The sequence below is a fragment of the Vipera ursinii genome, assembly GCF_947247035.1.
Source record: "Vipera ursinii genome assembly, chromosome: 1".
Lineage (NCBI taxonomy): Eukaryota > Metazoa > Chordata > Lepidosauria > Squamata > Viperidae > Vipera > Vipera ursinii.
Window position 1 is genome coordinate 293,917,356 of NC_139512.1, and position 25,811 is coordinate 293,943,166.

General features: G+C 41.7%; 1 protein-coding gene across 1 annotated transcript in view; it reads left to right on the plus strand.

Moving 5' to 3' along the window:
- Positions 1-272: 272 nt before the first annotated feature.
- The window catches only part of LTBP1 (latent transforming growth factor beta binding protein 1), a 207,563-nt gene continuing 182,024 nt past the window's right edge, over positions 273-25,811 (plus strand). The window contains exons 1-2 of the mRNA XM_083349128.1: positions 273-871; positions 5,298-5,368. Coding sequence (XP_083205254.1) covers positions 405-871; positions 5,298-5,368 — 538 coding nt within the window. The 5' untranslated portion in view covers positions 273-404. The remainder of the gene's footprint in view (positions 872-5,297; positions 5,369-25,811) is intronic.

The following is a 25,811-nucleotide window of genomic DNA, read 5'->3' on the forward strand; positions in this document are numbered from 1 at the left end:
GGGGAAAAACCCCTGAGCTAGAAAACCGCCCCCTTCTGCAAGCTCCCAGCTATCTTCTTCGCGCTCCTTCGCCTAGCGATGTTTTCTTATTCGGGGCAGAAACTTTTGGACTGAACTTGCCTCGCAGGCTGAAAGGCAACGCGGGAAGGCGGTGGATGAGACACCCCCCAACCTAGAGCACTTTGATTTTTGGTGGGGCGGGTGAGGTGAAGGAGCTGCCCTTTCTGAGCAACGCAAGCGGAGAAGGAGGGGTGTGTGCGTGTGTCTGTGTGTTTGTGTGTGTGTGTGTGTGTGGGGAGACTCGCGAAGCACCAAGGAGACTCCTGGCGTTTCTTTTGTCTGCGCCGAAAGTTGGTGTGAATTTGCCCGGCTGCGGAGGAAAAAAACCCCTGGAATTGGAGGCGATGGCTTGGATCAGGTGGGCTTTCCTGCTCTGCCTCTGTGCCTTTGGGTCCCCAACGCTTGACGCTTCCGAAAAGGCGAAGGTGAGGACGGTCACCTACGTGCTGCAGCCCGAGCAGCCCGGCGCGTCTCACAGCCGCCGGCAGAGCGGAAGGCAGCAGCAGCGCCTGTTCAACCTGGAGCTGGTGGATTCCTCTTACGGTAGTTCTCGGCGCAGCAGCAGTAGTAGCAGCACCTTGGAGCGAACTCGCCGGATGAGCAAACCGAGCAATGCCGGCGTGCAGCTCCGCGTGGGTCCCACCGTGCGTCTTCAGCACAAACCTGCCGGCATCCACACGGCGTCCTCCTCTTCCTCCTTCGCCAAAGCTGGAAAAGTCGTCTTGCGCTCCAAGAGCCAGCAGCGCCAGAGCAACAGCAGCGCCTCCAGCGCTAAGATCTACCCTAAAGCCCATCTGCGGCAGCTGCAAGGGTAAGGCGACAACCACGGTGCTTTTTCCCGCCTGGCCCAGGTGCTCTCGCCATTCGGGAGTCTCTCTCTACCCCCCCACCCCAAAAAATCGCGCATGCCTCTGGACTGGCCGACCCGTAATCCGATGCATGATGCTCACACTGCTTAGGGTTTTCCCACAATGCTGTTCTCTTCACGCCCATCCCCGATTTTGGGACTTTTTTTTCCCTCTCTTTCTCTTCTTTCTTTCCAGTTTTCCTTGATCTGTTGTCTTCCAGAGTGCATAGTCTGCAGTCCCTGTAATTCTCAAACAGAATGACCCAGCAGAGACTGAGGTGATTAGGAATTGTGAAAGTGGTAGCGTAATATCTTTGGACAGCATCACGCTATTCCTGTTCTTTAAGAGTCACTTCCAAAGCCAGGTGTTCTCCAAGAAGGAGTGAATAACCAGCCAGCGTTTGGGAGAATTCTAGGAGTTTTAAGGCCCAGAAGCAGTGCCTTTTTTTTGTAAAAGAAAAAGGTGCCGGAACTCACACATCATACAACCCGCCTTGCCTACCCTACAAGGTTCCATCCAAAAAAAGGTGCCGGAACTCCGTTCTGAGCGTTCTATGACAAAAAAAGCCCTGCCCAGAAGCATCTGGAAGATAGCAAGTTAAGAAAAGCTGCTTTGACTGTAACTTAAAGGCTTAAACACTGAAAAGGAGCAACGGCAGAATCTCCCTTCTAAAGTTTTGGCTTAGTTATCTTTCATGTAAATCAACCATAGCTATAGAAATGGAAAGAAGAATTTAAATACATGATGTTGTAAGTCATTTGAGTTCAAGGTTTTGGTAGAGAATACATGTTAACTGGAGCTATTTCTGAAGGTTCATATAAATCTCCACTCCTTTCTTGGGTAAAAGAGTTCATTATCAACACTATGCTTGATGTAAGTGCTGCTGTTGAATTTTGAAAAAAAAAAGGGGGCTTGGTAGTTCCATAGTTTATGCAAATATAGATAGTCCCCTACTTATGACTGGTCACTTAACCATTTAAAGTTACAACAGACCTCCCCAGATCTACTGGTTTTGGAGTTATGATGGCCACATAAACTCCTGCGATGATGTGATCGCACTCTGGGCACTTGGCAACTGGCTCACTTTGACAGCCATTTGCAGCATCCTGTATCAAGTGACCATGATTTAGAACCTTTTTTATGGGTTTCTGACATTTACTTCTGGTTTCCAGCAAAAAGGCCTATTTGGGAAAATGGATTCATTTAATGGCCTCCTGTTTACTTAACCATTTTACAAAATGCTCAGAACTTGAAATGCAATGACATGACACAACAACTTACAACTGTAATTACAGGCTCAGTTATGATCATCTGTTGAGAACTACCTATATTAGACATGTCAAACTTGTGACGTCGCTTGACGTATTGGAGCTTTCCCCCCATTGCCGGCAAAGAGGTGGGCGCGGTTTCCTCGTGATGCGTCCAGCCTGCGAGCCAGCAGTTTGACACCCCTGACCTATACTGTAGACCAGACATGTCAAACACGAGGCTTGGGGGACAGATCCGGCCTGCAAAGTGATTTCATGTGGTCCACAAAGCCACCCTGGAAACAGCGAGGGAACGGCCCCCGCTGCCTTGGTCCCAGCCCAGGCCAACCGGCAGCCAATGTACAATTTCATGGTGGTCATCTATGTTGAAATACATTCAGTCTTAGCTTTACAAGGCTGTCTGGAAACAGCGAGGGACCGGTCCCAGCTGCATCGGCACTGCCCCCTGGGCGCACGCTGGGGAGGTATCACCCTTTGTGAGGAATGAAGAAATGCACCATCGCCTGGAAGTGGCCAGCACATGGCCCTGCCTACTTCGGGCAGGCTAGGGACTGGGCAGCGTTGCATTTCTCTTCAGATTCGTGCCACCCAGCTCAGCCTCTCGGCACTGTGAGGAGAGCGCCCCGCTGCCTGCCAAAACCGGGCAGACTGGGGGCTGCACAGCACTGCACAGGTAACATCAACTCTCATGCTGCTCATGGCATCCCCTCCCCCAGAGCCCACCAAGTCGGATATGTGAAATAGGCAAGGGCCATGTGCTGGCCACTTCCAGGCGATGGTGCATTTCTTCATTCCTCATGAAGGATGACACTTCCCCAGCCTGTTTTTCTCCCTCCCTCATCTCAAATATTTTCCCACCACTCTGTTCTTGGAAGAAAGGAAGGAGAGGGAAGGTCTGAGGGAAGTCCTGCCTTATTCCTGCCCTGCTACCCTTTCACCATCCCCTTGCCCCCTCCTCCTGGCCTATCCTGGGGGGTCTCCCATCCTATTGCTAACAAAGCCAGGTCTCCTCACATGGAGAGGGAGTAATTACTTTGCCCTTGTACCCATCATGAGCAACCTGGCTAAGGAGAGCAAGCACAGCAGCAGTGCCACGGATGCTTGAGGGCTGGGCTGGGCATTTGACCTCCGTGTCACCGTCCAGCCCCCTCCCCCCGCATGGCCTGAGAGGAACAGTGAGTCTCCTCCAGTAGACCATGCCTTGGCACTTGTCCCGGTCCCATCTCCTACTGCCAGAGACCCTCAGATCTGTCCCATTCCTGCCCAGTCCCCCATAGGCACCCTTGACGCGAACGATGTAGAGCTGGCCATGCCCACCCAGTAGGCCACACCACTCCAGTCACGCCCACCCAGGTAGGCTGCGCCCATCCTGTCCCCCCCCCGAAGGCAACCGCAATGCTGATGTGGCCCTCAATGAAATTGAGTTTGATACCCCTGCTGTAGACTAAACTGTGTTTAGCTAGTTTCATATGATGTATAAACCCAGCTCATATGGTTAGTTTAAGAATGTTATAATAGAAAGCAGATTCTTCTTTGAAGCAATGTTCTAAGACAATGTTTCTTAAACTCTTTTCTCTTGAATCCCTTTCCATTTCAAAAATTATGAAGGACCCCCAAAGATCTTTTCTTTGCATGAATTAATAGATATTCACTGTATTAAAAATTAAAATTGATGCATTCACTGCCGCCTGTGTTTTTCACTGTTGTTTGATGGGGTTTTAATATTGTGATATTTTTCAACATAGCTTGGCAAATAATTTTGATTTAATTAATCTTTGAAAGAGCCTTGGGGAAATCTTAAGGGTCCTAGGACCACACTTTAAGAAGCACTTGCCTTGCTTAAGATCATGAATTCAAATACAGTAATGGTCCAGTTAAAGTTTTGGTTGATTATATTTTAAGTAATTAGTATGATTAAATATCTTTATTCTTTTCAGTAACCAACCATAGTTTTAAAGAGAAAAAGTCAACTTTATTTTTAGATGAAAAAAATCACACTGAGCCTATTTCAGTAGAAGCATGTTCTATGTGGGACAAACAGGGAATGTCTCTTATATAAATTAGCACACTTCTTACAATACGTTTTGAAAGTCTTTGTGTTAAAAATATGTTGCTTGAATTTGTATATGATTCTTATTTCTGTAAAAAATGTAACGGTTCATATAACATATTCAGTGTTATTAATATTTTACTATTTACTATTAATACCGTTTATAATGATCACTGATTAAATTTTTGAGGGAAAAATTCAGACATGCTTTAAGTCACTCACTATTTTATAATATAGGAACATTTGCAAGAGCATTCCATTTAAGCTTGGATAAGTACTCAAACTTTCATGGACGGAACCCATCGCAATATGGCCCATCTGCTATCTTAATGCAGAAAAGCCAAAAATCGTCCATAAGGATTGTAAAAACAGAATATGTTTGCTCCCAGCTGGCCCTTAGTGGTGCCCCTAAAACTGCCTGATGATATTGGTTTCTCACCTGGCATGAGGCGGACTAGCCAATTTGGTTTCAGGTTGGTTTTTTTTTTGCTTCCTTTTTCCTTTGGTTTGTGGGAGGTAGATTTAGCTAGAGACCTCCATCATATTGTGGTCAGAGACATCTAGCTTTGGGACCTTAATCTTAGAGAAGGTGGTGAGAATGTAAACAGCTGAGGCATTTGGATGCCTCTACTCCTTTTCATGCTTACACAGCCAAGAGAGATGTGCCTCTAGGTCACATACAATGAAAGTGAGGTAACCGCAGAAGAAAAAAGAAAGGCCTCTCACAGACAGTCAGGAAAGACCTATTGCCTTCTAAGTACCGAAGAATCTATTCTTATTTGGAACACTTATAATTACTTTCCTTCAGGCCTGAAATACTCCACCCCTCCTGCCTACTCCTAGCATTCCACTGAAGTGTCACCACAATCTCTCCTCCTCATTATTATTTTTTTCTTTTAGTCTCTTGTTATAGTTGCTAGCTTTTTTAGCTCATTCCCCCTCCCCCTCCCTGCTTTAAAGGGTCCCCAATGAGAGAAAAATAGTGAGCTATTGAAATGCAGCAGAATTTATTGGCGATGTCTGCACCTGGCAGTTGATCCCTACTGTCTTTTTTTCTTTTCTTTTTGGCAGGGTGAATGTCTGTGGTGGGCAATGCTGTCATGGCTGGAGCAAAGTTCCTGGGTCCCAGAGGTGCACCAAACGTAAGTAGCCATGTGGAAGGATAAGCTTTTAAACATGAAACAAAGGCCTCTCCTCTCCAAGTATAAAAATAGTTACTGGTCCTTGGATAGTCCTGCAGTATGCAATCAGTTGATGCCCTGAAGATACTTCTCATTAGAAATTTACCATGCTAGCGGCCTAACTTTATATTCAGACCTACTTAGATTTTTGTTTGTTTGTTTGTTTAACCATCCAGCTCACTGCAATTGAAATAATACCCCCTTTATGAATAATACAAATCTAGGAGACTTCCGTACTAGGTCACAAAATACTTTTGTGCTAGGAAATGTAACATTCCTCCCACCTCCCCTTTTCCTTTGGGATTTGACAGCATTATTTTGCGAGCATGACAGCCCAAATGGCTTTTATAGTCAATATTTTAAATTCTCATTTTCAAAGAAAATAAGAATTCAGGATATTGGATTGCTCTGCATGTAGATCGCTCCATCTTTAATGACCTGTAAGTGGCTTCCTATTTCTGGTTCAGATTTGCATAACTTGCTCAAAAATGAAGCAGGGTCTTTTTGGTGTGAACTTATCTCTCAAGAGGTTTAAATTTTGATGTCGCTTTTGAGTTGTAGGAGCTTTAATCTCACTGCTTTAATTCCTCCCCACTTTCCAAGTCACTGGGGTTCAAAATAGGAATGGCTGCTTCTCTTAAATTCAAGAGTGTGACTGTTCCTGAACGAAAAGCAGATATTATGCAGAACAGCAACTGTAGGCTATTAAAACATTTTGCAGTCAGAGGTTTCTCTACTGAACTTCTGTGTAGCAGATGTGGGATGGGGGGGGGTCTGTTTGGTCTGTCCTGCATGAAAGCCAAGAGAGGTAGTAGTTTTTTTCTGACCTGGGATGTGCAAAGCAAAGTTTCTTCCTCAGCACATAGTATATTGCCACAACAGTTGCTGGAGGTAAGGGGCAGGTACCTCATTCATTCACTTAGTCATCTTTGGGTAAGTGATAAAAACAAAACTATATTAAGATAAAGCAAGTTCAGCTTTCTAAAAAAAAAACCCCTCTGAAAATATGCAAATTCAAAGTCCTCTTTTCATTCCCTCCTTCCCATAATGGTAGAACTGATACAAGGAAAATATTTCAGCAAAAAGGACTGGAGTGGAAAGATTGGTTTATTGAGTCTTTTCTTTACATTTCAGATTTTGCAACAGCAAGAAACAATAACGCACAAAACATTTTGAATTTGAATAGTGGCACGTGTCAGACTGCAGTCAGACTGCAGTTAAATTGATATGTACTTCATGATGTCATCAGCCGATGTTGCAATTATGTATGTTGCTGCAAGTATGCAGCCATGGTACTCATGCTATGATGTCACTGCACACATGCTTCATTTGCCACCCCATGGGGTACTCATGAAGTAAAACCATTCTCAATTTGAAACACCTTATCTTAAGTGAGAAACAACTGTTTCAAACATGGAATAGGCTGTTTTGATTATTCTGAATATGTTTCACATTCCAAACAGATGATTTTGCATTCAAAACAGGTGTTCTGAGCTTGGAATACTTCCAAAACTATTAAAGCAGCCTTGGAAAGTTCATTTGGAACTCAAAATTAGGTGTTTTGAATTTTGACACAGTTTATATTCCAGAATTTTTTATCCACCCAGCAAGAAATCTACCTAGTGTCAGTGAAGAAAACCTTACTTCAGTCACTGGCTGGACCTATAATGGAATTGGAATAGATTATGGAATAACTGGTACACAAATATTGCAATTGTATGAAAGAAAGGAGGGGGTGTGCCCAGTATAGTTAGGAAAAACATCCAAATTGTCCCCCAAGTTATCTCAGGATTCTTAAAGGATTTTATTATGTACTGCCTTACCTTAGTCAGGAAATTTTATTGTAGGCATAAATGTTGTCATCTTCTACCTACAACCTTCTCCTCTGTTTCAATCACCTCCTTTCATTCTACAAAAATCCATTGTAGAAGATAAAGTAATAATGATAAATAATATAATATAATAATAAAAATAAAATAATTGCTCAGGTTCAGTTTTAAATCTTTAATATATCATGTAAGCACAAGGCATCCTCAGTGGCTACTTTCAGCTTCCCCTGGAAAGATCAATGAAGCAATTCTGCTGTATGCTTTGTGTGTGTGTGTGTGTATGTATATATGTATGTATAGGTAAAGGTAAAGGTTCCCCTGCACGTGCTAGTCGTTTCCGACTCTAGGGGCCGGTGCTCATCTCCATTTCAAAGCCGAAGAACCAGTGCTTGTCCGAGGACGTTTCCGTGGTCATGTGGCCAAAGGCGCATGGAACGCTGTTACCTTCCCACCGTAGTGGTCCCTATTTTTCTACTTGCATTTTTATGTGCTGTCGAACTGCTAGGTTGGCAGAAGCTGGGATGAGTAACAGGCGCTCACTCTGTTACACGGCACTCGGGATTCGACCCACCAAACTGCCAACCTTCTGATCAACAAGCTCAGTGTCCTAACCCACTGAGCCACCGCGTCCCTATATGTATGTATATATGTATGTATATATATGTATATGTGTGTGTGTGTGTATGTGTGTTTGTGTGTATGTATATATATATGTATGTATATATGTATGTATGTGTGTGTGTGTGTGTGTATCAGCTTAGTATAACCCTTGGGAGCCTCTAGTATCCTGGTTCTAATTTTAATAGGAATTTTATCATTTTTTCCAGCACTGACAGGAGACAAATCCATGTGTGTCTTACAATAGAAAATCAATGTTTTTATGCTGTGCACACAAGCATGGTATTTAGACAGTATGTTATGAGTTGTTATTCATTTGTAATACCTTTCATTGGCTAAAACATCAATGAAAAAATTTAAAAGAATACAGAGAAGGAAGCCCCATTCCTATCCCAGTGAAATCGATGACTTCCTTTCCTCTTTCCAACATCCTATCAATTAATGTTTATATTTATTAATATTAATTATATTAATAAGTTAATGAATAATTCACATATTCAGTTCAAAGGGATAGAAAAGTTTTTTAAAAATATCTGGTATGCTGTGATTTTCACAGTAATTGTGCTGTTAATGTTGAAGTCTCTATTCATGCGGTATTTTCATAGAATTAATCAACATTGTATCGCCGAGACCTGAAGACCTGGCTCTTTGAGCTTTCCGGCCCAGGCTGAGTTTTAATTGGGGTTTTAACTGGGGTTTTGTATTTTTTCAGGGATTTAGTTTAATCTTTTTTAATTGTTCTTAATTTTTGTATTGATGTTTTATATACCCTGTAAACCTCCCTGAGTCCTACGGGAAAGGGCGGTATATAAATTCAATAAAATTCAAAATTCAAATTCAAATTAAAGAAAGGAAAATGGTGGCAGGTGGGGAAAAGCTAATTGCCTCTGGCCCACCTGGTCTTCATAGGATGCTGTTTCCTTTGTTCCTACTACTGAAATGTTTTCATCAGTCTGCCTTGCAGATGTCCTGCAAAGACCTTGATTTTACATAGACAGAAATAAATGCTTCTGTTTCATTCCACATTTACATATGGAAACGCATCCAATACATTCCTGATGAGAATGTCTGTCTCCCAATATGCATGCAGAAGTAGCAATGCTTTATTGGGACACACTGTAATCTAGTACATTCCCATCCCAGACAGAAAATAATCTGTCTTTAATGTGCAACAAAGCAATGGCTCTATGTGTCTGAGCATCTGTTGCTGAAGCATATGTTATTACAACAATGCATTTGCATTTTGATATGCATTCCTTAAGGTCCCATGTTGGAAGCTTTCATCTCTCAGGGCCTGCCTTAATGGATCATTCTTCCTTCCTCTTCTTAAGAAGTGAAGCAGCTTATTTTTGTAGTTAACTGGTAGTGATCCCTCTCCCTACAGCTGCAAAAGCTCACTAGTGCTTTGTGTTGGTTTATTCACTGTTATAACTACTAGTATGGAACTTCTTTCTGCCATTTTTTGTGTTTGGAAATTTCATATATGTGTATGTTAATAGCAGGTCATTGGACACCTATTTATATTACTTTTAGTGCTATTGCTGATATGGTCTTATATTTTTTCATTTATTATATTGGCTTAGTGAGTGGTTGTGGTGGGTTTTGATTTTAACTGTATTTTCCTGAGTCCCTGGGAAATATTGTCACACTAAAATATAGCAAGTAAATAAAACTATCTTGCTTCATATTAGCTTGTTTTTATTAATTCTGTTAGCACTCAGAAAAAATAACTGGTTGAATTGGAGTTTTCCTTCTAAACACTGACAAAGCAGAATGGCAGCTTAAGTAGATGGCCAATCTATACATTATGTGGCAATCTGGAATCTTCACTCCAGGGGTGCATTCTCCCACATATACAAATAGATCATTGAGAAAAGAACATTGGAGTTCTTCCTATTGGTTTTATCTTTACTACCAGATACATTTAACAAGTGCAAGCATTTGACCTATTTTCAGATGTCAGACTGGAAGAGATGTGGCAGAGAATCCCCATAGTGATATTGATAAATTATACCTGTCCTGAAGAAATAGAGGCAGAGGTTTAGTTCAAGTCAAATAAACTGTTAAAGAAGAAAAGCATGCACTGACTGCTTTTGTAAGATGGCCAAAAACAACAAGTGATACAAGTTAAAAATTGGAATTTACTGAATGTGCAGGAAATAAAAATGTGTGTGTTTGTGTGTGTGTGTGTGTGTGTGTGTGTGTATAAATTTTAGATTGCTAACAAAGAATTAAAGGGAGACTCATATGCATTTCAAACTTATTTGTTTTCATCAGTCAGCCATACCCTTCTGAGATTCGAACCTGGGCTGATTGCACATTAGGCAGTTGTTTTAACCTCTAGTTAACAAGCATTTACACACACACACACACACACACACACACACACACACACACACACATATATATATATATATATATATATATATATATATATATATATATATATATATATATATATATATATATATATATATATATATACTGTATGTATGTGTGTGTGTGTGTGTCAAATATGGAGAAGCTCTATACAGTCAGTAAAAACAAGACCAGGAGCTGACTGTGGCTCAGACCATGAGCTTCTCGTTGCAAAGTTTAGACTTAAACTGAAGAAAGTAGGGGAAAGCACTAGGCCACTCAGGTATGAATTAAATCATATCCCTGTTGAATATACAGTAGAGGTGTCAAATAGATTTAAGGAATTAGATCTGATAGAGTGCCTGAAGAACTATGGACAGAGGTTTGCAACATTGTACAAGAGGTAGCAACCAAAACCATCCCAAAGAAAAAGAAATGCAAGAAAGTAAAATGGCTGTCTGAGGAACCTTTGCAAATAGCTGAGGAAAGGAGGGAAGTGAAAGGCAAGGGAGAAAAAGAAAGATACGCCCAATTGAATGCAGAATTCCAGAGAATAGCTAGAAGAGATAAGAATGCTTTCTTAAATGAACAGTGCAAAGAAATATAAGAAAACAATAGGGAGAATAGGGAGGACCAGAGATCTCTTCAAGAAAATTGGAGAGATGAAGGGAACGTTTCATGCAAAAATGGGCATGATAAAGGACCAAATTGGCAGGGACCTAACAGAGGCAGAAGAGATTAAGAAGAGGTGGCAAAATTACACAGAAGAACTATACAAGAATGACCTTAACGTCCCTGGTAACCACGATGAGGTGGTCACTGACCTCGAGCCAGACATCCTAGAATGTGAAGTGAAGTGGGCCTTAGAAAAACTGAGCAGCAACAAAGCTAGTGGAGGTGACCGTATTCCAGCTGAGCTATTCAAAATCTTAAAAGACGATGCAGTAAAAGTGCTGCACTCAATTTGCTAGCAAATTTGGAAAACTCAACAGTGGCCACAGGATTGGAAAAGATCAGTTTACATTCCAATTCCAAAGAAAGGCAGTGCCAAAGACTGTTCAAACTATCGCACCATTGCACTCATTTCACATGCTAGTAAAGTTATGCTTAAAATCCTACAAGCTAGACTCCAGCAATATGTGGATCGAGAATGACCAGAAGTACAGGCAGGATTTCGAAGAGGGAGAGGAACTAGAGATCAAATTGCCAACATACGCTGGATCATGGAGAAAGCTAGGGAGTTCCAGAAAAACATCTACTTCTGCTTCATTGACTGTACTAAAGCCTTTGATTGTGTGGATCACAACAAACTGTGGCAAGTTTTTAAAGAGATGGGAGTACCAGACCATCTTATTTGTCTCTTGAGAAACCTATATGCGGGTCAAGAAGCAACAGTGAGAACTGGACACAGAACCACTGATTGGTTTAAAATTGGGAAAGGAGTCAGGCAAGGCTATATACTGTCGCCCTGCCTGTTTAACTTATATGCAGAGCACATCATGAGAAAGGCAGGGCTAGATGAATCAAAAGTTGGAATTAAGATTGCCGGAAGAAATATCAACAACCTAAGATACGCAGATGATACCACTCTAATGGCAGAAAGTGAAGAAGAACTAAAGAGCCTCTTGTTGCGAGTGAAGAAGGAGAGTGCAAAAGTTGGGTTGAAACTTAACATTAAGAAAACCAAGATCATGGCATTCGGCCCTCTCAATTCCTGGCAAATAGATGGGGAAGAAATGGAGGTAGTGAAAGATTTTATTTTCCTGTGCTCTAAGATTACTGCAGATGGGGACTGTAGCCAATAAATTAAAAGATGCTTGCTCCTGGGGCGGAAAGCCATGGCAAATCTAGACAGCACACTAAAAAGCAGAGGCATCACCCTGCCAACAAAAGTGCGTATAGTCAAGGCTATGGTCTTCCCAATTGCAATGTATGGCAGTGAAAGTTGGACCATAAGAAAGGCTGAGTGCCAAAGAATTGAGGCCTTTGAACTATGGTGCTGGAGAAGACTCCTGCGAGTCCCTTGGACTGCAAGGTGATCAAAACGGTCAGTCCTAGAGGAGATCAACCCTGACTGCTCTTTAGAAGGCCAGATCCTGAAGCTAAAACTCAAATACTTTGGCCACCTAATGAGAAGGAAGGACTCACTGGAGAAGAGCCTAATGCTGGGAAAGATTGAGGGCAATAGAAGAAGGGGATGACAGAGAATGAGGTGGCTGGATGGAGTCACTGAAGCAGTAGGCGTGAGCTTAAATGGACTCCAGAAGATGGTAGAGGACAGGAAGGCCTGGAGGAACACTGTCCATGGGGTCGCGATGAGTCGGACACAACTTTGCAGCTAACAACAACAGTAGGTAGACAAAAATGTCAAATTCAGTCTCTATATCTGGCTGACTGATAATATATTAAATTTATATGCTGCCTGACTCCCAGTGACTCTGGGTGGATAGGATCAGTATGCCTCCCATGCATTGAGCTTGCATGTGGGAAAGGATGAACTGGTTGGGCCTCTAGATTGTGACATCAACATGACTTAAAATTTCTTTATCGTTTTCATGTGGTAAGGTTTTTTTTAAAAATAAGGTATGCTGTTCACCATATTTTAAAGAACCATTGGAAAGATAAACTTCTCCAGGATGTGGTAAATTCCTTGTGGCTATGCATTCCTAAGAATTACCACATGAAAATGACTCTGACACTTTAAATGTAAAGCAAACATTGGACCTTAAGCACTGAGTCCTGTTGGGGAACAGGAACTCTATACATGTTACATATATCGGATGTTGGTCAAATGAGAAGGCAGTCCACATGTTATCTTTATAATGCAGAAGCTATTAAAAACATCCTTTATGTTTTGAGTTCTTTATGCTGCTATAATATATAGACATAGTCACATGTGATTCTTTCAACAGCATGGAAATTTTCCACATGAATGAAACCTGTCCTTGGTAATAGAATGAAAATCCTCTCTAGTATAATAAGGCTAATTGTAAGCTAATCCATTCCGCATACACATTAACTGTAGAATCAGCCTTTTTATCAATGGACACGTTTGGAATTTTGAGAGCATTTTGAGTGTTCTCTATTTGTATCCTCATGAGATATGGATCCTGTCAGATATCATGCTGTGTTTTTTTTTAAAAATCAGTTTATTCAGTTATTATTTTCCAGCAAGTACAGGCTAAAAGGATTGACTTATAATATAGCAGAAATGCAAGAAAAGAACCTTTCAGTTCCAAGCAGATGCTGATTGCAGAGAGATAGAAAAGATGATGAAATGATTGAATGATTGAATTGATTATGTTAATCATATAAGAGTGGGTAAGGTAAAAAGAAATTTAGTATTGCTGGTACAGATACTTGTGGATCTCTGGCAATCCCATCTCAACAATGGACGAATCAGGGATATCTGGTAGACCCAGGGCATTCTGGAAATTCTTTGGATCAGATTGTATCCAGGCTTGGATCTAAGTACTGAAGGTTTTGGGGATTTAAGGTACTGTGTTGTAGATAGGACACAGTCATGACTGTACATGGGATCACGTTCGCTAGGTTACTATAATTTAGAGCAGCGTTTTTCAACCTCAGCAACTTTAAGATGTGTGAGCATCTACTCCAGAATCCCCCAGCCAACATCTTAAAGCTGCTGAGGCTGAGAAACAATATAATGTAGACTAACAGGTTCTAGGTGCTGATCATTATCTATTCTGGAGAAAATTGCCAGTTCGTAAAAGGTTTGCCACTGAAGATGTGGCCGGTCATACTCATTTGCTAGAAAATAAACTTGTTAAGAATGCTAACATATGGGGAGGGGCTTGAAGGCCCAAAAAGTGGGAGGCCTGCATGCACCATGTTGAGGCTTCATAGTTATCAAGTATTTGTTATGTGAAAAGGAAAATCGAGATCTGATAATTATGCTAATATCTCTTGAAAGTAGAAATCTGTGGTTAGGGGGATTTCCCAGATTTGGTCTGAAAATAAAAGGCTATCTTAAATCCTGTATGATATATCATATTGAAAAATATGGGTACATGCCAATAATTGAAAAGTCTGAACTGGTGTTTATGGAGAGAAGATGGAAGATTGCAGAATTCTGGTTTTGCAGCCTGCTTTCTTCATCCCTGTGAATTCCTATTCATTCCTTTTTTCTAAATGTGGTTCTTTGTCCCTGCAGTTGTAGGTTATGCTTTAAGCCTGAGGTTACTGAGGCAGAGTACCTATTATGGAAGCTATATGTTTCTGCAGTCTCTCTTCATTTCTTTCTTTCGTTTCCAGCAGCCGTATGTTTATTCAAAGCATCTCATCACCTAACTTCTTCTTGTGTGTTCCTGTTTCTAAAGACATGGAGACAAGCAGCTTTGGCTCCAGATACATAACTTGTGAAAGATGAAAACATTTGTATTACATGTTATGTCTTGGTACGAAGTACTCCAGACAACTCATTAAAGATTAACAAAACCTTTTAATAAACTCCCACAAAGTTAAAAACAAACAAACCAGCAAAGAGATAAACAAATCAGATTATAGCAGTCGATCAGCTTAAGTATTAGTATGCTGAAGAAAAACCCCAAATAAAATGCATATCTACTTAGATTTTTGGCAAAATGCCATTCAGAAGGAAGCTGCATTTATTTTTCCAAACCGAGGCCATTCAATAGACAGTTTATTGTCATGTAAATTTCATGTGTCCATGAATGATGTAGAAGGGCCTGCTGTCCTGATAATGTGAAGAACAAATCCACTGTGGTTAGCAGATAATCCTCAACTTTACAACCACTCGTTTACTGACTGAAGTCACAACAGTACTGAAAAAATGATTTACATCTGGTGCAACATCCCATGGTTACCTGATTAAAATTTGGGTGCTTGAAAACTGGTATATATTTATCATGGTTGCAGCAGCATCCTGGGGGTCATGCATGATGGCCATTTGCAACCTTGCCAGATGACTTTCAATAAGCAAAGTCAGCCGGGGGGGCGGGGGCGGCAGATTTGCTTAACAATGGTGTGATTCATTTAATATCTGCAGTGATTCACTTAACAATCGTAGCAAAAATTTGGGTTGTAAAATGGGGTAGGACTTACTTAATGACCAGCTTGCTTAGCAATGGAAATTTCTGGTCTGAACTGTGTTCATAAGTTGAGGGCTATCTTCATATATTTCTGGTAGGGCTACCAGGTTTGGTGTGCAGAAAGTTGGACAGCTGCTAGGTGGCAGCAAAAGGTTAGCGTTTTCTGCATGTCTTTGCTACTCCTTAGAGGTCAACTGGACTTTACCAATTCTGATACAATAGCCCTGGTTTTGATAATATTCCAATAGTTGATGCAGAATTGACCAAGATTCTATTTTCTTATGTAGTTTGGGGAAAGAGAAGAAGCAAGTTGCTGACTACACCTGTGACAATTTTATGCTATTTCTTTGCAAGTGTAAAACTTAGGCTTGTGGGTGAGCTAATTTCCACTTTCCTCTCCTGATATTCTAGACATTTTTAATCTGTTTGTATCACTGCATTTGAGTTCTGATTACATGGAAATGTACACTGCTTTCAGTGGTCACTGACTGTGACTGTCATGGTAAGCACTCATAGATGCTTTTGTCACCATAGATTTGCTTTCCACTGCTGCAAGGGGATGTTGGAGTAACCTGTCCCTCTACAATTTTCTATCATAAATTGTGTAGTATTGGGCAGATTTTTGCACTACAATATGCAAAACTCTGCAACAGCTTTGTGTGACACCAAGTAAGTTTAAAAATATGGCTTTTCTCCCAGGCTTTGATCTAGGTGGGTGGTGAGTCTCTAATGGGGCCCTGCATATTAGGTTGGATGTTTTATTGCTCTCCTGGATGTGCATTGTTGTTTCTCTTTGGTTGTTGTTTTTGGATTGTTTCTATGGATGTAAGCTGTCCAGAGACTCTGTGGAGTTGGTCGGCTTTATAAATCAGATGAATGGATATCGTGGAACTTTACATGCTCATTTGATTTTTTTTTTAAACAAGACTGTGAAGAGGTGTTTGTTCTGTTTCCCACTGCGACCGTGGTATGTCCCATATTCCAGTTTACAGTTCCTGCAATAGTGGTGGTATTTTAAAATATTTCTGGATGGAGAAAATGGAGAGGCCAGTCTGAACTGAGTGAACCAAGTCGAAATATAACAGCTGGCTAATAACGGTAGTATGGTTTTGCAAAAATATAGTTTGAATATATGTTTTTTAAATTAGAAACAAAATCAAGCTGGCTTCACAGAGCTTACCACTCAAGGTCAGAAGGGAGATGCTTTTATTGATTCACTGTTAGAATACACTTGGTCCAAGTACAAGTCTGCATAAATTATACCCCATCTGGCCAAATGTAGCTTCTAGTGATATAGGATAATTCATGAGACCCAAAAATCTTTTTTTTTCCTGTTTATCAACTGTCTGGATTTGCAAGACCCAAGAATTGGCGAGTCCTAAATTATTCTGCTCTGCCTTAATGTATTTCATTGCAAATGTGATAGGTTTACACAATGATGCTAAGAATGCAAACATTAACTGGGAAAAAAAACTATTTCATGATAGGAACATGAGATCATTTTTAGTATTCAGCTTAGTAAAGTCAGTTATTAGGTACCAGAAACATTCCAGAATACTACATTTGAAGTGGCTTAGATCGCAATTGCATTTCACTAACAAATTACAAAGAGGCAAGGATACCGTGATCTTTATGGGCTATGTTGCTCAAAGCTAAAATTTAAGATTTGATTAGGAGGGCAGGATTCAGACTGGCAAAGAGAAGGCATGGCTTCTGCTTTATTTCTAGAGGTCATGTTTACACAACTGTAGATGTCACTACAGGAATGCATCAGATGTTTTTAAATGGGCCAACCAAGAATTCCAGCAACGACACACACACTTTTATTAGAATTCCCAGTGCTTTCACAAATATGATAAAGTCATAGTCTCTATAGAAAAAACATAGCACTGCATATTTAACCCTCGGGTGCTGCCAAGAATTGTAGAAGAGCTCCCCCCTCCCAAATATGGTGCCAAAATACAGAAAATTGTATTGACAGACAGCAAGCTGTTATCATGTGAGAGCTGTAAGTCTGTGTTTGTGCAGAAGTCATTCATTTATCTCATCCTTAATGTTTGTAGCGGGGACAGATAAATGGAAAGATTGTGCAGCCAAAGCTGGCTTAGTCACATGAACAGAAGGAAACGGGGCAGAAGAAACCGAAAAGCAATCTTTTATTATGGCGATGAGTGAAAGAAATTCTGTTTTGAAAGCAGAAAAAGAAAGAGGTAAAGAAGTACCAGGGGAAACTGGGAGTTGTATGCAGTAGGTCAGGGGTCTCCAACCTTGGCAACTTTAAGAGTTGTGGACTTCAACTCTTAAAGTTGCCAAGGTTGGGGACCTCTGCAGTAGGTAACAAACAGGAGGTGATAGAGAATGGAGTGCTTTCAAAAATATGGTTGGAAAAAAGAAAAAATCAGTCCATACATTGATTTGAACTTACTATTAAGTGTATTTCCACAATTTGGTTACCCTTTTTTCAGAACTTAGCTGTCACCTTCATAGAGACTGTTCAGATAGTTATTCATGGTCTGGTCACCTCATGACTGATCATTGCAATGTGCTCTACTCAGGGTTGCTCTTGAAGAAGAGCTCTGGAAGCTATAGTTGATTCAAAATTCAGTGGCATGAGCAGTAATGATCACTTTACATTATGTCCAGGTATTTCCATTGCAAAACAAGCAGCCTTGGCTGCCAGTTGGCTGCCAGGTACGGTTCAAAGTACTGGTTGTCACCATAAAGCCCTTTATGGTATAGGGCCTGATTATTTGATGGATCACGGATTATGGTTTCTGCCAACTTGGTATGTTCTGACAGAATGGATGTGCTTCAGGACCCCTCTATTAAATGTTGTCATCTTACGGAACCAAGGAAACATACATTTTCTATTGTGTCCCCTCCCCTCTGAAACAGCATTCCCCCTACCAAAAAAAAATTCAAGTGGAGCGCACTCTCATTGGGATCCAGAAAGCCTTGACGATCTGGTTCTGGTAGTGGGCCTAGGGCAGTGATGGCGAACGTTTTAGAGACCGAGTGCCCCAAAATTGCCCCCCCCCGCCCCCCACCCTACCCTCAGGGCCATCCACCACCTCCATGGCCTGCTGCAGCAGATCACCCAGGCAGCCCAGCAGTGCATGGCAGCCAAGCCCTCTGCCCACAGCATCATCTGCATATGTCCCCGCTGCCCGGCTACCATGTTCTTGGCTGTGCTCCTCTGTGTGGGCCGTGCCCAGGGCCGAAGGTCCTCTGGGGGGCTGCTGGTGAGGGGGCCATAGGAGGAGGTGGGGCTGGGGCGATGGTGCACATGCCCACAGAGAAGGCTCCGAGTGCCACCTCTGGCACATGTGCCAGAGGTTCGCCACCACTGGCCTAGGGTTAGTGTGTTCATTAGGCCAATTGTTATGGCTAGCTCTAATCTAAGCTGAAAATGCATTTCTTTTTCCATAACTGTCCTGGACACATACAAAAGAACAGATATAGTACAAAGTTACTCACAACATGCTAGATAGCATGCCACAGCTTCACAGGATGATACATGGCCCCAGAGATTGTTCCATAAGTAAAAGCAGGGCTTTTTTTCTCATAAAACGCTCAGAACAGCGTTCCGGCACCTTTTTTTTGCAAAAAAAGAAGAAAAAAGCTCCCTCTATTGGCTTTAGGAGTAGGCAGTCTTGGCTCTTTTTTATGACTCGTGGACTTCAACTCCCAGAAATCCTGAGCCAGCCACGCTGTGGGGAAAGAGAGAGGTTTCCAAGCTGAGCCATGCTGGCTCAGGAATTCTGGGAGCTGAAGTCCTTGAGTCATAAAAGAGCCAAGGTTGCCTACCCTGCACTAGAGGAGGACATTAAAATTATTTACAATGTTACTTCTTTAGGAACTAAACTTTTATAATCTAAAACAGCTAATTCAAAAAAGCCAACAGGAAAGAACCTCACATTTTTCATCTGCTTCTGTCTTTTGGAAGGTAAAATTAAATAACAAAATAATCTATTTCCTTTAACATCTCTGCAATGAAATCAATAAAGGTAACAGGAAAGAAATGAGAAACATTTTTCTCAATGTAATATGTCTAATTTAGCTGATGCTAGAAAAAAATAGTATCTTTTGTACACTCTTGAAAACTATTTTGAATCTATAACCATCTATTACAACTAAACCACTTTAAATTAAACAATTCTTAAGAATGAAATATTCTTAATTTGGACTTTACTTTTACTGTTTGGACTATTGTGTGTTTTGAAAAATAGATTATTTAGAATCTAGTTATGTTGCACTTCAGTCTTTAAATAATTAACCTAGTATATACATAACAATATATGATGTTTTCCAAGGTGAGCTTAACATCAATAACAACATTTATTAAAAAGGCTAAAATAATTTCTGGTGGTATTATCTGTACATTAAAATTTTGTTTAGTCACAATCTTTCACTTTTCATATTCTGGACAAGCAGTGGTCATGTATCCTAGCAAAAGATGTTACATATGTGCATAAGCGTAGTCAGTAGCAGCGCCCGGCAAAGTAGCTCACATGCGAAACAAGCCCGGCAGAGGAACCGGAGCGGCTCCGCTGCTGGGGGCGTGTCTCGGCCGGGGTCTTGCAGGATCCGGGCCAGGCGCCTCTGCTCGCCGCTCTGGCTCCTCTGCCGGGCTTGTTTCGCGTGCGAGCTACTTTGCCGGGCACTGCTGAGGGCAAGCAGAGGTGCCTGGCCCGGATCTTGGAAGTCCCCGGCCGAGACGCGCCCCCAGCAGCATCATGCAAAGTAGCTCGCACACGAAAGAGGCCCAGCAGAGGAGCCCGTGCATGAAAGAAGCCCGGCAGAAGAGCCGGAGCAGCTCCGCTGCTGGGGGCGCGTCTCGACCGGGCCTTGCAGGATCCGGGCCGGCCGCCTCTGCTCACCCTCAGCAGCACCCGGCAAAGTAGCTTGCACGCGAAACAAGTCCGGCAGAGGAACCGGAGTGGCTCTGCTGCTGGGGGCGCGTCTCGGCCGGGGCCTTGCAGGATCCGGGCCGGGCGCCTCTGCTCGCCGCTCCAGCTCCTCTGCTGGGCTTGTTTCACGTGCGAGCTACTTTGCTGGGTGCTGCTGAGGGCAAGCAGAGGCGCCTGGCCCGGATCCTGCAAGGCCCTGGCCGAGACGCGCCCCCAGCAGCATCAGGCAAAGTAGCTCGCATGCAAAACAAGCCCGGCAGAGGAGCTGGAGCAGCTCCGCTGCTGGGGGCGCATCTTGGCCGGGCCTTGCAGGATCCGGGCTGGGCGCCTCTGCTCGCCCTCAGCAGCACCCAGCAAAGGAGTGGCTGTGGCTCTTTCTCTGGCCGCCTCAGGTCTGCCTTCCTCCCTGGGTACCTCTCCCCCTCACCGGCTGGGTGTTGCTCGTCCTCCCCCCAGCGTCCCACCTCACTCCCTCCTACCTCCTCCTCTTTTTTTTTGGAGCTTCAGGAGACTAATGAGCTGCAAATGGTGCTGGGCTCCACCAGCCCACCTGCACTTGCCTCCTACTGAGCAAGTGCTCACCCGGGCCGGCGCCAAGGTGGTGGGGGCCGGACCTTTGTAATTTCTGGGAGAGTTGTGCGGGCCGGATTCAATCATGTGGTGGGCCGTTTGTGGCCCACGGGCCTTGTGTTTGACATGTCTGAGTTAAGCATATAGTATATATTTAATCACATTCAAATCCTATTAGAAATGAGTATCAAGAACCATGTTAACATATCACTGAATAATGTTATATGTTATAATAAGCTTGATTCATATTACTAAGAAGCTATTCTGGATTAAGTAACTTGTATGCATAGATAAACTCAAATTTGGGATGTACTAATCCATGCATTAGGTTATAGTCTAGGAATAGTTTCCTGTTTGAGCTGAAATCTGTGTCAGATGTAGTTTTAAGGTACGAAGTGTTGTTTTTAAGATGTAGTGTAATTCTGTGTTATTGCATTCCTTCTCATGCACAAAAGGATTGAGATGTCATTCTGAGGCACGGAAACTCAGTGCTTGTTTTGTAACTGAGAACTTTGACCGCTAAGGATATTGGGGACCATAAGTTACTAATGGCTACATTAACTGTTTTGTAATGTGCATTACAGGATAGGTTCACGGAGGTTTTTAAGCTAGCATAACTCTTTGGAGTCACCCATATACCATTCAGGTTGTGGCATCCGAATGCCACTGAGAGCAACAGCTGTGATTTACAGTTCTTCAGGAGGTCATGCATAACTGCTTTAATCTTCGAGGGTGTGCTGCACAATTCCTAAGGAGCCACAAGTTACATAGTGACAGCGTTGTTGTTCTGAGGCAAACAGGAGGAAGAAGGGGAGTATTATATGTTTGCTGCCTCGTGTTATTTATAAAGTTAAAAAGGGGGGGTTAAAAATCAAATAAATAAACATGGTCAAATAACTTAGGGTGGGCCCTATTTTATCATTCACAAAGCCTCAATTTCTCCTCTGAATTGGGTCTCCTAGCTGGTTACCTTTCTTATACTGAAGAATTGCAAATCAGATTTATACTTTCTGGCTTGTTTGAGAAGAGAAAGCTAGAATCCTCATTCAGATAGCATATTAATTTTTAAAATGATCCCTTAGTTTAGTTGTTCCTGCTAATGGAAAATATTGAAATGAGAAATCAAATATTGCATGCATGTGTATGCAGTCTGAAAACAATAAACAGGATGCTATGCAAAGTAGCTTCCTTTCTTGTCTCCTCAGTATCTTGATAATTCCCATTATTTTTTTTAGAAGTGAAGGAGTTTGATCCCCTTTCTTGGGATTTACTCAAGGATAGATCTAGCTATATGTCATTTGAACAAAATAATGTGAGATCAATTCAAATAGATCACCTTCACCTGAGTTCAGTTTTCTAAATGCGGGATGTTCTAGAAAAAGTTCTGTTCATTGACCGCTGCTTTGTTTCATTAGGGAACTTGCATTCCTGTTGCTTAGAAATTTGTAATTATTTTAATGAATAATTACTGGCACTGCATCCTTCTTTATTTTATCATGAAAGAAGAATCACTTTAGATAATCTTAATCACAAGAAATAATTCATAACTGCAAGAAATGCACCAGCAGGCATTATACAAAATATGTTCCATTGACATGTTTCTTCTGTAAGCCCTAAATTGGAGTTAGGGGTAGGGGTAAGAGTGTTGCAACTCATTTAGTAGAATTCGCATGCTTAGCTTGAGCTAGTAAAATCCACATAAACTAGTCAATTCCTCTGATCAAACCTTATTTCTGATAACCACTCAGATATGGCATCCTTATCCTTCTCATCTTTCCTATTACCTAGTTCCTTAGCTTCTTATGACTATAATTTTGTTGTTTGTATCTTATGATTTGTGTTGTTTTTATTTAGTATCCTATTATGATTTATGTTGATTGCTTATTTAATATCCTATGGTTATCACTGAGTGTTGTATCTTATGATTTATGACGATTGTATTTTATGATTATGATCATGATTTATCACTTGTTGCTTGTATGTACACTGAGAACTTATGAACTGGAGACAGATTCCTTGTGTGTCCAATCACACTTGGCCAATAAAGAATTCTATTCTGTAATAAAACTGGGACAATCCCCATACTGGTCATTCAGCAGATAATTTAACTTGCAGAATGATTGTCAATGACCATGGAAGATAATGCTGGAAATTTTTCAGAGAGAATGCTAGAATCCTAGAATACCGTGATGATGCATTTGGCTAGCATAAATAATTTCCTCCAAATGCTGTAATTTGGGGATAGGAAACAATTTGGTCACAGCTGGAATTTTAGAAAACATGTTGCAGGAGTTCTACAACATGCTCTCACATGACGACAATTAGTTACAAAATACCCCTTTAACTAAAGTCAAACTGTTGATGTTATTCTTTTCATTTCCTCCAGGCAAGTAAGATGTTATCTGTCTCTCCCAGCTTATTTAGTTTTTTTCTAAGGAGGCAAAACCATTCTAATAAAGCAATGGACTTTCTAATGGGAGCATGTTGAGATTTTTACAAAGTAAAATAATGCTTAGAAGCCTGATGCCTTGCAGCATCTCAGCTTTTTATGTTTTAATTTAGAAAATAAACAAAATAATGAGGTCATCTAGGGTGGGAATCTATGGAGGCAATGTTATTCAGAACAACTGAAGGAAGCTTAACCAAAGGTTAAGAGTTAAAAAGGTTAATAAAGGTTAATTCATTATGTTTTCCCCTAACTCTGCAACTGTTAGTTACTTGTACTATGTCTGGGCCTTGTATGAAGTTGCATAGGGGCTTTTTGGAAGATGCAAGTGACAAAAAACAGCATACTGCATTTTAATTTGTCATGGTTCCAATAGATAGAGCCAAATAAATCAGAACTCCGAGGCTAGAGGGTTCCTCAAAGATCAAGTTTATTGGATACAGTATTAATACCACTTTACAATGCCTTGGTAAGGCCACACTTGGAATACTGCATCCAGTTTTGGTCACCACGATGTAAAAAAGATGTTGAGACTCTAGAAAGAGTGCAGAGAAGAGCAACAAAGATGATTAGAGGACTGCAGGCTAAAATATATGAGGAACGGTTGCTGGAATTGGGTTTGTCTAGTTTAATGAAGAGAAGGACGAGGGGGGACATGATGGCAGTGTTCCAGTATCTCAGGGGCTGCCACAAGGAAAAGGGAATCAAGCTATTCTCCAAAGCGCCTGAAGACAGGACAAGAAACAACAGATGGAAACTAACCAAGGAGAGAAGCAACCTAGAACTAAGGAGAAACTTCCTGACAGTTAGAACAATTAATCAGTGGAACAACCTGCCTCCAGAAGTGGTGAATGCTCCAACACTGGAAGTTTTTAAGAAGACACTGGACAGCCATTTGTCTGAAATGGTATAGGGTTTCCTGCCCAAGCAGGGTGTTGGACTAGATGACCTCCAAGGTCCCTTCCAACTTCATTATTATTATTATTATTATTATAAAATATCTGCACTGTCAAAAGTGAAATCAAGTCTGAGAGTCTCCCCAAAGAATTATACTATGATAAAGTTAAACTTCCCACCCCAGTACTATGTAGTCATCCTCGTTCCCAAATAGAATAGGTTGGTGGGCTTTCTAACAAAATGCCCAACCCTCCAACATAACCGATAGAATGACCTTGGTTCCCATGGGACACAGAATTGCTTAAACTAGCAAAATCCTCCGGACCCCTCCCATTCGTGTGGCAATGAGCAAGATGGCTTCAGCTAGGTTCATTGTAGAGTTGACATTGATATTAAAATATTTGGGGTTTAAAGAAAGTTGTGGGATTTGATGGCAGGTTTCAAGCCCCATGCATCTGGACAAGGCCAAGGAAATAAGAACAACATGTATTTCAGTAAGGAATATTTAATGTAGATCTGTGTTTTTCATACTCGGCAACTCTATGTGAACTTCAACTCCCAGAATTCCCCAGCCAGCCTGCTGGGTCTATACTAAGGTAAATAGTAAGTCTACACATCTTAAAGTTGCCAAGTTTGAAAAACACTAGCATAGACTAAGGTAAATACAGAATCCTGGAAACTTCAAGATTTCCTACTCTTGTTTATAGTGAGTTTCATAAAGAAAAGTCTCTATGAATGCCACATGGATTGAATTGCTGTTTATGACATAAGCTGCCAATGGACTTGCCTTCTGTTTCTTGACTACCTTACATTATTTTCCCAGCCTTCATACAACCTCTCACCTCCGTAATAGCAGTAGGATTCAATGCTTATTCTTTGCACATAATGCCTGCAACATTCAGGAGGATTTCATTCTTGGGGAACGGTAGATACAGAGCCCATTTGTAACATTGTTCTGGATATTTTTTAAAATAATTTTTTATGAAATGTTGTTGTTGTTAGTTGCGAAGTTGTGTCCGACCCATCGCGACCCTATGGACAATGTTCCTCCAGGCTTTCCTGTCCTCTACCATCTTCTGGAGTCCATTTAAGCTCACGCCTACTGCTTCAGTGACTCCATCCAGCCACCTCATTCTCTGTCGTCCCCTTCTTCTATTGCCCTCAATCTTTCCCAGCATTAGGCTCTTCTCCAGTGAGTCCTTCCTCCTCATTAGGTGGCCAAAGTATTTGAGTTTTAGCTTCAGGATCTGGCCTTCTAAAGAGCAGTCAGGGTTGATCTCCTCTAGGACTGACCGGTTTGATCGCCTTGCAGTCCAAGGGACTCGCAGGAGTCTTCTCCAGCACCAGAGTTCAAAGGCCTCAATTCTTTTGCGCTCAGCCTTTCTTATGGTCCAACTTTCACTGCCATACATTGCAACTGGGAAGACCATAGCCTTGACTATACGCACTTTTGTTGACAGGGTGATGTCTCTGCTTTTTAGTGTGCTGTCTAGATTTGCCATGGCTTTCCTCCCGAGGAGCAAGCGTCTTTTAATTTCTTGACTACAGTCCCCATCTGCAGTGATCTTGGAGCCCAGGAAAATAAAATCTGTCACTACCTCCATTTCTTCCCCATCTATTTGCCAGGAATTGAGAGGGCCGGATGCCATGATCTTGGTTTTCTTAATGTTTAGTTTCAACCCAACTTTTGCACTCTCCTTCTTC